Source organism: Triplophysa rosa, linkage group LG10, assembly GCF_024868665.1.
Source record: "Triplophysa rosa linkage group LG10, Trosa_1v2, whole genome shotgun sequence".
NCBI lineage: Eukaryota > Metazoa > Chordata > Actinopteri > Cypriniformes > Nemacheilidae > Triplophysa > Triplophysa rosa.
This window is the reverse complement of record NC_079899.1, coordinates 21,841,729-21,854,502: the sequence shown is the minus strand read 5'-3', so window position 1 is coordinate 21,854,502 and position 12,774 is coordinate 21,841,729. Positions and strand designations below refer to the sequence as shown.

Here is a 12,774-nt window from a genome sequence, read left to right as displayed (position 1 = left end):
CATTTTTGGATACAAGTAAACCAAATGCAACTACTGAGCGAGTACCTTAACAAAATCTTCAAAACTGTCTCATGATTTACAAGTTGAGCTGTTGGGTACAGTTTCACAGGAAATGACGGTTTGCCACCTTTTTACCTCAACCTAGATGAAAATACAGTATTTAAAATATCCTGAAGTTATAACATCTACCAGCTACGAACATCTACGAACGATATGTGGCCCAAACTAAACTTCCGGTAGACCTCCACAAAGTGTCAGTAACTGTTGAGTAGTTTTAATTTAATTTAACACAATATACAATTATATATTAATATTAATTAATATTAATATAAATTAAATTGTTATATTATAACCAAACACAGGCGATACTGAGGCAAAGGTTACGGATTGCTGCCTTAACTACCGTCGTGGCATAGCAACTGTTTTTACAATAACAGTAAATACAGTAACATACTCTCCTCAACTGTTGACATGTTTATAGCTAGCTACTGAATAATAAAACATCTGGTTTATTAGCGCAGACATTTCAAGAGATCTCCATTATCCCCTAGAGTACTGGTGGTTGTTACCACAGTAAAGAAAGAACACATGAAGAGTTTACAAGAGCACAGCATGCTTAGAATGCATTGGCCAAGCATTCACATGTGTGTTTGCATTGAGTAAACTTTTGCCTGGGGTTTGGCTGGTTAGCATGGCCCACTTAGCTGGCAGATGTTGTAACTACACCCTTCACCATCTCTGTTGGCGGCCATACGAAAGTGTATTGTGATTAAAAAATTTTGTGCAATGTATAAATATACGCATTGTAGACAGTTACATATGATAACTGCTAGGCCATAACTCTAACAAACATTTTCTAATTGTACTGCATGACCCCAACTTCCAATCCTTCATATCAACCATTCTTTTTTGTCATCTTTTTTGAACCCAATTATTACAAGGCAGTTTCTTTAGCCACCTCTCAGTTACACATTATGCTGTGGACTAACAAAGTGTTGACAGTATAAGTGGATGGGTTGAGATCAGGTGGCCTTTACAGTAATAAGTGGCCTCACACTATTCAGCTCCTTTGAGCTTGACGATAGCCTTTCTTCGTAGCTCCAAGCTGCTGAGACTCTCAGTTGGAAACAGGATAGGCTTGGTAGATGAGGAGACAAAGAGGCGCGTCCGCAAACCTTATGATCTTGCAGAACTGTATACACCCCTTGGGGATCCTGAGATGCTCTTGTGGTGGTGGTAATGGTGAGACAAAGTGACAGAATATGCAGAAAAAGCTGATTCAAAGTTTGACTGTAACATTCAACAGTTTCATTTATGAACCAGATTTAGTTATAAACTGAATGAACAAGAATGTTTGATGCAGGTGGTTGCTAAGGTGCTCCAAGTGGTTGTTAAGGCATCATCAAAGTGAACTAGGGTTAGATATGTGTTTTGTTGCATTGAATCAGATATGCACTAAAAAATAAAGGTACTACAAAAGGTTCTTCATTGCCATGCTATTGAAGAACCATTTTTGGCTCCCGAATAAATCAAAATAGGTAAAGGTTAAACAAAATGTTTTTATCTTACCTTTTTATAGTCTGTTAAATCATTTTAACTGCAAAGAACCTTTCATGAAAAAATGATGTTAAAGGCTCTTTATGGAACCATAAAGCCAAAATGGTTCTTCTGTAACATTATTTAGTGCTTTGAGTTTTCCTCGTGAAATCTGTGGAAGTGTATTTATTCACAGCTGTGTCCACATTAATTTGTTCTCATATAAATATATATATAAATAATAAATACTAATAAAAATAATTTTCCCTGCTGTCCTTCTGAAACCTTGGATCTCCATATTTCATGATTTTGATTTTTTGCCATAAAAAAGTCACCCTTTATGGTTTAGTTTTGAAAATATCTAATCAATAAAAAGTATTAAAAAGCGCTTGTCAACAGTGTTTCTTTTATTTCCTGAAAAACAGCAAATTCGGACATCCGAGGTTTTGGAAGGACAGCAACGATTTGCTTATTTCTTCCTGAGAAATCAAAGGACTTTGAATTTTATAAATACTGTATTTCATTGCGTTGTGGCACCAGTACTTCTGATGGCATTGTAAAATATTAATCTGCGTCTAAATGTATTTCTTTTTCTGCTGTCTAAATGTACCAGATTTTTAAATATCTCAGTAAAGAACATAATTGAAAGCGTAAGATTTGTCCTTTAAGGATTTACAACTGATATTCTCGTCCTCTGAAAACACACAGACACAGTCAATATACACTCATAAAAACATGTATTTCTGCTGCTGTCCTACTGAAACCTTGTATCTCCATATTTTGTGTTTTTTTTTTTTTTTTGCCATAAATCATTATTATTAGTCACCCTTTACATTTGTCACTGGGTTTTGTAAATATCTAAACAATAAGAAATAATCAATAGTGTTTGTCAACTTTGAAAACACAGTATGTAATTATTTAAAATGTACTGTTTTTTTCCATTTCCTGACAAACGGCGAATTTGCACATCGAGGTTTCATAAGGACAGCGCAGATTTATTTTATTATATTCAGAACAGCAGTCATTGTTTTGAGAAATACTATATGAGAGTTTATCACCTTAAAGTGATACTTCACCTGAAGTCATGAATTACTCACCCTCAGGTTGTTCCAAACCTCTATAAGTTTCTTTGTTTGCTTGAAAGATATTTGGAAGAATGTTATCAACTGGGATTTCTGGGGCACCATTGACTACCATAGTAAAAAGGATTATTGTAAAAAACTGTTCTGTTGAACACAAAGAAAGATATTTGGAAGAATGTTATCAACTGGGATTTCTGGGGCACCATTGACTACCATAGTAGAAAATAATTATTGTAAAAAATTGTTCTGTTGAACACAAAAGAAAATGTTTTGAAGAGTTTAGGAAAACAAACAGTACTAGGTCACATTTGACAACCATTTTAATGGTAGTCAGTGGTGCCCCATGAATCTCAGTGGCTAACATTCTTCCAGATATCTTTCTTTGTGTTCAACCAAACAATAGAGATTTGGAACAACTTGAGGGTGAGTAATTCATGACAGAATTTTCATTCGGATGAACTATCCCTTTAATGTAGTGATTCTCAACCCTGTCTTGGTGCATCACCCAACACTGCACATTTCGGACATGTCCTTTATCTAACCCACAACTCATCTAATTTGAACAGACTGTGAGATCTGCACTGGATGTGTGTAAAGCAGACATCCAGCGTGGGGGCGCTCCAGGACAAGGTTAAGAATCACTGCCTTAGAAGGTTCAGAGGGATAACTCTAAATGCCAGTGTATCAACACAGAGAGGTCACAACAACAGCAGGGGATTTGACAGCCAGAACACCAAACTCTCTCTTTGGTATCATCATTCAACTTACAGTGGATTTGGTGGGCTATTTTTATATGTTGCTGAAAAAGCACGTCCATGTTGAACTGCGGGTGGTGAAATTCCTTGTTGCTGGTATCTCCGAATCAAGACAGAGAGCTACGGCGTTCTGTGAATCTCATTTTATTTTTGTCTCCTTATTTCACTAACAGACATCTACAGTAACTCATTTGGCAAATAACAATGTTTTGGCAATTAACGTTTGCAATGAACAGTTCTATACACCCTCGAGTTCCTCAGCACAACAGGAATGTGGGTCATTTTGCATTTGAGTCCATAATGCATAGAGGAGATATCGTACTCCATGTTGGCGACTGTGCCACCAGCCTACATGTATGAGTCAGCAGGAGCTGTGAGTCAGACACCACTAACACACTCATAATGCAAAGACTGTTTTAAAGGGTACCAAGAGCTCACAGCAAACATTTGTACACAGGAGAAATAGAGAGGACAAAACAATACAAGTCAATAATGATGGTCAGTAAGCAAATGAGCAATCTCTGATTCACTTACGTACAATGACCTATTTCACAGGTCATTTTTTTCTTCGAAAACCTCTTTGATTTGAGTCCGTCTGACGTGTTAGCGGTTCAATAAATCATTAAAGAGTGAGAAAACGTGAAGTTCCTCTCAGCGTCAGTGCAGCAAGAAGATTAATCCCATAAAAGTACAGATCTCCATATACAGATTTCTGCCTCTCCGTAACACAGCCGTCTTTGTCTCCGGACTTGTCTTTTCTTCCTTGGTGCAAAGGCTCAGGGCTTACTTTACTCAACTCATTTCAGTGCATCGTACCCACGGCATTCGCTACGGGTTTGAGATCATCCAACAATACGGCTATTTACAATGCATAAAGAACGTTCCCAGCAAACCGATTATCTTCAAACAAACGCTGATCTGAGATGTGTGGTGGGTGGCCTGCATGACCACATCTTCTCCTTTTTCCACAATTCATGTAAAAGTCCGGCACATTAAACAGTGTTAAACAGTGCAGATAATGCATTAACGACATTGTTAAAATCATCTGATGGTGCCTTATGAATACAAAAGTTAAAAAACACAAGCATTGTGTATTTCATCACAGATGATGATTCATGGAGAAAGTGTTCAAATGCGCAGAAGGACAGAGACAAAACAACAACTGTGTTGTGTGCTTATGAGTAATTGGACCTGTAAATGACCTCAAACAAACATCAGGTCCAAATATTATTGATTCATTGTGCATGTCCATACAGCTTTCCTGTAGCTCAGTGGTTCGAGCATGGCGCTAGCAATGCCAAGGTCATGGGTTCGATCCCAGGGATTACTCAAATACAAATAGGATGATGCAATGTAAGTTGCTTATCCAAAGCGTCTGCCAAATGTGTAAATGTAAAGAGTATCAACAATGCAAAACACAGTCGAGCGTGTTGTCCTCTTAATAGTCAATATCACTAAAACTCTCTTATTTATTTACGTAAGCACAAACAGTCTTTCACTGGGAAATGAAAGCAGGTCTGAGAAAGGTGGATGTGTAAATCCCAGAGTAAAAGATCAGAGATGCTTCTCTTTTTTACGAAAGAAACCCATGGCAGCAAACAAGTCTTTTAAACTTGCATCTGAAAGGGGAGCACTGCTTTCTGACAAAAACAAGATGGCAACTTTTGCCCTTCACATTACAGATAAATTTGTCTCAAACATCGGAGCATAATCATTTGGCAACATTTGGAAGGTCTATATGTCCACCATTCCTCGAAATTCATCTTAAATACGTGTATCTGTCTGTTAACAAAGGTAATATGACATTTAAAAAACATAACTTTACAGTACCTTGACACATATCCAAGCCATGTAAGCTAATGAACGGTGGTATTATCATCAGCAGTTACATAGTACAGTGAAATATTATCACCAATGACCCACTGCTGGCATATTTGTTTTTCAGTAGCAAATGTGATGACAGCGATACATTACGTTGATCACTATGATGTCATAATCAAAAATATGAGCGCTTCATGATTGCGAAAAACATCCATACAAAACCATGAAATGGAAGGCATGTCTTCTCAAAACACATACTAAACACATTACATTTACAGTACAACATTTTTCACAACATAAGTTTTGTAAACACTGCATAGATGACTCTATCACTAACATGTACACAGTAACCGATGGTATAAATAAAGCATAAATATCTGTTTTTAGAAAGTGCTCTGTTCTCATTAAATAAACATTTTCTCAGTAGTACTTCCAGTTCGACGTACCTAGAAAACTGGTTTAAATTTATAGGATTGAATTTAAATACATTTTGGTCATTTTTCTAAAATTCAGATACAATAAAATGCTGAAATAAAAAAACCCAATGATTTTTATCAACTTTAAATGCATGATAAATGCATTATTTTCGACATCTTTGTATAAACAAAATCAAGCGCAAAATAAATTAACAACTACTTTGGGGCGTTTACAAAAATAATTGTTTCATTTAAATTAAGTTACATGAAGTTTCTTCTGTCATGCAACTTTAGCAGAGATTTGGGTGTGGACTATACCCAATACCATTTGTCAAGATTGTTAATTGTCTTGTATTCATTGTGCCTTCTGACGTAGTCACAAGCGAGACATGTGTGTTCTGCCCAAAAGTACGCCTTTTTCACTTTAAAATGTTTACGCCAGTCAAAGTACTTCAGGTAAAGCTCTTCGTTTTTGTCAAGGAACAGCAGATATTCAGCCAGCTCCTTCGGCGAGGGGAAGTCATCGACGTGGATGAAAGCATTTCCCTGTACAAAGTTCTGATAGTTCTCTCTCGGGGGTCCAAGCACAACAGGTACCGTGCCAACGGAAAGAGGGTTGTACAATTTCTCGGTGATGTAGTCTTTGTGAATCGAGTTCTCGAATGCCAAGTAAAATTTACAGCTCGCAATTGTCGGGAAATAGTCCTGGTCGGAAATGTACTCACCAAATGCTTGTCCGTATGCATGGACCTCAATGTGTTTGTATAGTTCATTGTAGTATTTCACCCTTACGTGATCTGGGTTCCAGTTGCTGACTATCCAACAGATAAGCTTGTTCTTGCTCGGTGGTACAAAGTCCTCCTCTCCTTGTGCTGCGACAATCGATCCATAAGGCAATTGTATATCAGCGTCCTGCCGATAATTAAGAGTTAAATTAAACAGGTTTTCAATACCAGGTAACTGAGATGAATGTGACGGCGACTCAAAGTTCATCCAAATCCATCTTTGCAAAATAGGCCGGTACGCAGGGGGCATGTTGGACAGGTCGCTGCTGATGTCCCTGTGATGTATGACGACAGCGTCAGATTTGTTGTAAAGGTTTCGGTCGGCAGTGATGAAGCAGCCATCGATGCTGAACAAAGAACTGCAGACATTCAGATCGTAGGTTTCTCCGAAAGGCCAAAGCCAGACCAGGACTGTGGTCTGGTTTTGTTCACTTCTGTTGGTAAGGAGACTTTTCACTTTGGATGTGGATGTTTCTGACTCGACGGGGCCTGACAACCAACTTGTGGATGGTTTGATGTACATTAAAAACAACGTCACAAAGCATCCCAGTAAAAAGGTACCAAGCAGGAGGGGTCGTAGGATTCTGTAAGTTGTTGAAGATGGCATAATCTGGCCTTCAATGAGGATATGAAGAGAAAGAGAAAATAGATGGGTCCTTTAACATCGTTAAAACAAAATCATCTGATGAAAGAGGATGCATTATAGCAATTTCTTAATATGCACTAAAGTAAATCGTCTTGATATTTTACCTGACAGATTTGCTTATATCCAGAGAGTAAAATGATGGTACGTTGCAGGTTCTTCTTTTTGTTACTACAAGAATGTCAGTCCTAAAATTATAGGTCTTCTTATCAAGGTTTCCATGAGGAAAAACACAAAAGATTCAACAGATCACTTAAACATCACAATTAAATATAAGCTGTTCTATATATAACCATTTTGAGGCCAGGTCGTTAAAATAGACGCTTATACAGAAGAACAAGGTTTGTTGGTAAGGCGTATGCATGGAAACACTGCCATCTTCAGGATATCAGGAGATTATTGAACCTAAAGGCCAATTTACACCGAGGGAAAACCTGTGATAAAATAAAACATGTTTAAAAAACACAATGTGATCGTTTTTATTTCATTGTGATCATTGTGATCAAGTTCTAAGCATTTTAAATTAAGTTTATTTTCTGCAGCCCTGCAAGCACTGTAAAATAAGTGGACAGAGTACAACTACAGATATGTATTTTATCGATTTTGTTCTACTGAAAATCGGGTTCAGGTTTTGCTACAGTTTATTAACATCCACAATGCTGTAGCCTGTACCTGTTTTATAAAACTGACCGTTGACTTTTAAATTGTACAAGCCCGCGAATTTCTGTACAAGCGAGGACTGACGGAGCGCGTGATTACCTGAGGTAAAATATCATGAAAATTACATTTTCTATATATTAAAAAATAGTTGTGATTCTTATAATTTCACGTATCTCAGTCCTGGCTCTCAGCACTGTATATTTGGGACATGTTTCCCACCTAACACACCTGTTTTAACTCTTATTTGTCCCCTATAATTATAATATTGGGGGTTTACATGCTCGTATGCGTGGTGGCGAAAGGAGCATATTTGCCATTGATCCACGTACAAATATGAGCTGTTCTATTGTTTGTTTTAGCATTTGACTCAATAATCCTCAATGTTGCAAACGCATGATACTCAGGAAGAAAGGCATTTTGTTTTAAATGTATTGTGATGTATTTGGGGCACTTGGGAGTTGCGTGTCTTTTAGTTGGCTACAGTGTAAAAAGATAGATGGAAGACGTCAAGAAAAATAAAAGATGCAAAACATGACTGCAAATCTATTTGAGATCTAAATGCAGGAGGGTGTAGTAAGCTATATGAAATAACGTAGCAATTCTGTATATATTTTGTTAATATGTTAATTAATAAAGATCTGAAAGCTTGTTCTCTCTTGCTCGTCAGAAAATAGATGGATGTGCTATCACGCAAGGTGAGGTTTGCTTTCACCAGTTATGAAGGTCATCTTAAAACAGATTGTCACATCTTACATTTTACTACGTGAAATATCGCCATACCCCCAGCTCTGCGCTTAAATTTCACACACTCCCTACATCTCGCCTGCTTCTTCTATTTTAAGCAAAACCGCATTGTCTCCAAAAGGACGCATGCAGCATTCCGGGGAGAATAACGTCCCTGCGCTCGTGCCATGTTTAATTGTTGCAAATCAAAAATCCCTCAAGAGATGAATGAAAAAATGACGCGGCATGCAGCGTTGCAACATATGCAAAAGATACAGGTAATCTCCATTTCAATAAATCGTTTAGCTCACCTCTCCATAAGGAATCATTCTTGAGGAAAAGCCACATCGTGCTCTTCATTTATTTACCGTAGATCTTACACATATCTGTGCGGTGCTGAAATACCTCCGATGATGGTAATTTTTGATAAATAATTCGCCAGGACCAGGATGCACCTGAACCCATAGCCTTCGCCCGCGCATCAGTGCATGTTGCAGTGTGTCCGCAGTGATGACAGACCGAAATCTGTGCCTGCAAGTCAAAACATGCAAGAGCCTATAGAGAAATAACTGGAATTATGAGCAAGTGCGTCGCTGGAAAAGACGCCATGTAACGCCGTGTGATGCGATGTAGAATAATGTCCCCCGCCCCCTCCCGACATGTGCCCGGTTACCTTACCAGTGCGGTTCATATACGCATGGATTTAGTGTGTGCACTTAATATACGCAAATATAAATATGCGTAAAAAGCAATGATGCGAAATATGTATGTGGCGTTAGACTGGATTATGCATGTAGGCTACTCTACAAAGGATTCTTCCTTTGTTCACCAATGCAGTTTGAACGCACTGCTTTGCAGCCCATGCCTTGATGTCAGAAAGCATTATATAGACAAGTACTGAAATTATTTATAAATAATACATTCATGCGATGATGTGAAGAACACAGTTATAACAACGATCTTAACATTGAACAATATAAATGTAATAATTCATTCTCAGTTTAAATTGAGTAAAAACAAGATATAAATTCATTTTAATTTTAGTGCAACTTGAGGCTACAGTACATTTTACTTACAGCTTCAGGTGGAATTTCATTGATCTTCAGTGTAATGAGTCAAGTTTTCATACACAGGGATAAAAGTGTAAAACAAGTTAAACAAACCCACACAACTCCAATAAATCAAATTTAGCCCTAATAATCACTCCTGAAAGCAACATATATTCATTTTTCATTATTAGGAGTCACAAATAAATGGAAAACGTTTTACTCCGACCATTTCTTTTGCTCCTCACTGAATTTTCTGGCCCATTTGTTTGTTATCTCTAAATAAACTGTAGATTTGTGAGGAAGGTAGTCGAGGTACACAGTTTTTACCCATGTCTTGGGGACAGCTCTTTCAATTTGTGTCCCTTCATGCCATTCGTTGAAAGACGTTATAGAGATTATCTGTGGCCGGGCCGCCAGTGCTGCATTAAAAGAGGTCTCATAATATTTCCCATTGATGCGGTTCCTTGTATTCTGGGAGTTCCAAGGCCTTATACTAGTGTCGATGTAACCAGGCCCCACACTTGGTATGAACATCAAGTCATTGTAATCGCAGAAGGTTTTCATGGATCTCCAGTTGTGATGCGAGGAACCGTAAGTAAAGCCATTGGTGGCGAAATACGTGTAGAGTCCATCGAATCCGCCATTCAGTATGCCTTTCTTATGCCTCTCCTCCACAAGAAGAGCAATGAAGATGCCATCGTATGGTGTGTTCCTGATCGTGTGTTTACCATTCGACTTCAGCAGCTGTGACCAAACTTGTGGACTTTGCAAGTAGGAGTCATATATGTAGTACAATGGAAGAAACTTGCCTGTGTTTGTTTTGTATCTGTAAAAAGCAGGATGGCTTCCATACCTATAAGATATAAATCGGTTTTTCTTTTTCTTTTGAAAAGTAGGCACACACATCTTATAATAGAATAACACTAATAAACTGTCTTTGTGCAAAAGCTGTGAAAATTATGTTCAGGGCAAAAGCGAAGTTTTCTACTTAAAAAACGTTGAACAATAACATTTCATGAATTAACCAATAGGAAGACGGCCAAGAGGAGTTTTTTTCTCCTGCTCAAACAAAAACACGGTCTTTTTCCTTTTATGATAAAAAATAAACAGCTCATTACAGTTTGGACATAGAAACTTTTTCCCTATTGGGTCAATAAACATCAAGAACTGATTGAAATTCACCACACTTACCTCTCCACAATATATTTAATGTTTTCGTGCATGTTTGCATCATCACGATTTTTGTATGGTTCAATATGAAAAACAACCTGTAAAGGACACAAAAACAGATAAGACAGAATGATACAAAAGACTTGAGTTGAAACTTAAAAACTCAACCTGTATCTATTACAATACCTTCAATTTATATTTATCTGCTGCATTCAGAATCAAAGGCACCAGGTTGTCAATTTCTTCACCATTGTCATCCTTCATATTAGCCGGATACCATGAAAGTGCAAGAACACCTAAAATAACCAAAATTATGGCAAAGCATATTCAGTAGTTAGATAAAGATGGCTAAATATAAACATAATACCCATTTCAAGCAGACTTCCTACCAACACCAGCTGTGCGCAGTTGTTGCATGTGTTCCTCTAAAACAGATGGATCTTTGGAGCTATATGGTCCCAGCGCAGGGTAGAAATTTGTCCCAATGTCATCAGGAGGCTCGTGTCTTCCGGTGGGATACGATAAAGCCACTTTGGGGTCCCAGTGTGGTAAGATTGGATGATCCCAGTGCACGTATTTTCCATCAAACTGAGGGTTACCGTACCATGCATAGTAGAACGCATGCACATTATAATTCGGTTCAGGGAAATCTTGCATTTTGTTCTCTGGGCTATCAGCTTTCATTGCAGCTATCAACTTCAGTATCCACGATGCTTTACTGGATACAGGATCTCTGGTATCTTTTTCCACATCTCTTGAGGATGGAATAAGTCTTAATGCAAACTGGCTGCCAAAACTGTTATCCTCAGGACTTAGAGACTTCAGAATGACCGGTATAATAAATACAGCCAATGCTAAACCGATTATTACACAACAAGACTTTCGTCTAAACCTTGCCATTACCCTGGAGTTCGGTCAATGTTCATTCCACCATCAGATGTCAGCCAAAGACAGAACAAGGGTTTTTTCCAATTCCTCAAGGTGTTTTCTTCATAATCATTAGCGTTTTCCTCTGGAATGCATGTACACCTGTCAAAAACAAAAAACAATCAAATCTATAGTTGAAGTACGCAAGAGGTGGTGTTTTATCAAGGCACCTGGTTTGCTTTGCCTATACAAATGATTAACTTCTTTGCCTACACAAATCATCCCCTTTTAGTAGAAAGGACACAACACGCATAGGTTTCAAGGGCGTATACATTTGCAAGACTGGATACGTAACATAAAAGCCGTACAATACAAATAATTATCATGTAACTTATTAAACAGCTGATACGGAAATGTTACAAAAAGTCAACATCATACCTTTGTTGAAGAACGACCACCATCATGTGCTTATCGAAGACACATTTTCTGTATATTGTATGAATGCTGTTATATCTGACACCTCGTGAATTAAATGCTGCATTAAACTCATGCAGAAGTCTCGAGAGTCGTTTTTCTTCAGTGCTGTTTGAGCAGTAGACTGTCCTATAAACAGTGGGCGAGTTTTACCGCCGTCTACTGGACTGGAGTGAAATTACGAATCCTACTATTGCGTAGGCAGTAAGCAGCCAGTCACGTGTCCTAATTAATATTCACGAGCTACCCCTCGCCATAATAGAATTCGTAAATCAGCGTGACATGATCGCCGTCAAAAAGATGTCTCATTTACTTATTGTCTATTCCAGTTTGAGGCAGTACAGTCCAGCTCAGCTGCATTTTTCTTCCCTGTCTTGCGTTTTCAGAAATTTCCTTATAAAAGGAATCTAAATAAGTTATACTTGCGATGACTTGTCTATTTCCACTTCACATAAATTGTGCGTTTAACGTAACAGTATGAAAGCAAATGAAAACATAAATTCAGCTTTCAGGATAGTTTTATCTTCAGACAAAAGAGAGATCCCTTAGATTCAATTTTTGTTTTAATGATCAAACTTTCAATTTAACTAAATTAATTTCTTATTTTATTACGTATTATCACGTCACCGTTTATTACATAACATATTATTTTATATTAATTTATTACTATTATTTGTATCCCTACAACAAGGGTTTAAAAATGTTGAAGTAATTTACATCATATCCGTTAGAGGGCACTGTTCGCATTACTTAACGTGGTGACTACAAGTCAGTCATAAGCAGTGATCATAAG

General features: G+C 37.7%; 2 protein-coding genes across 3 annotated transcripts; both read right to left on the bottom strand.

Annotated features, from left to right (window-relative positions):
- Positions 1–3,498: 3,498 nt before the first annotated feature.
- fut9a (fucosyltransferase 9a) lies at positions 3,499–9,134 on the bottom strand. Of its 2 annotated transcripts, none has more exons than XM_057344798.1 (3): positions 8,733–9,134; positions 7,146–7,243; positions 3,499–7,010 (listed from the first exon to the last, which is right to left on the bottom strand). In XM_057344798.1, exon 3 carries the CDS (start codon positions 7,000–7,002, stop codon positions 5,923–5,925), a length of 1,080 nt encoding a protein of 359 aa, XP_057200781.1. In that variant the 5' UTR covers positions 7,003–7,010; positions 7,146–7,243; positions 8,733–9,134; the 3' UTR covers positions 3,499–5,922. The 2 variants fall into 2 exon arrangements, with proteins under 2 accessions (XP_057200781.1, XP_057200779.1); XM_057344796.1 differs by having other exon boundaries at positions 7,146–7,240; positions 8,733–9,133.
- Positions 9,135–9,336: 202 nt separating this feature from the next.
- On the bottom strand, positions 9,337–12,085 carry manea (mannosidase, endo-alpha). The gene is made up of 5 exons (XM_057344081.1): positions 11,946–12,085; positions 11,030–11,669; positions 10,827–10,936; positions 10,662–10,738; positions 9,337–10,323 (listed from the first exon to the last, which is right to left on the bottom strand). Exons 2-5 carry the CDS (start codon positions 11,538–11,540, stop codon positions 9,687–9,689), a joined length of 1,335 nt encoding a protein of 444 aa, XP_057200064.1. The 5' UTR covers positions 11,541–11,669; positions 11,946–12,085; the 3' UTR covers positions 9,337–9,686.
- Positions 12,086–12,774: the final 689 nt, after the last annotated feature.

Bases quoted from the DNA above. Each gene is read 5' to 3' on its own strand.
- fut9a (XM_057344798.1), bottom strand. From the start codon at position 7,002: ATGCCATCTTCAACAACTTACAGAATCCTACGACCCCTCCTGCTTGGT.
- manea (XM_057344081.1), bottom strand. From the start codon at position 11,540: ATGGCAAGGTTTAGACGAAAGTCTTGTTGTGTAATAATCGGTTTAGCA. The intron at 10,739-10,826 runs GTATTGTAATAG...TGTCCTTTACAG, and splicing joins CAGATAAATATAAATTGAAG to GTTGTTTTTCATATTGAACC. The intron at 10,324-10,661 runs GTAAGTGTGGTG...TATATCTTATAG, and splicing joins ATTAAATATATTGTGGAGAG to GTATGGAAGCCATCCTGCTT.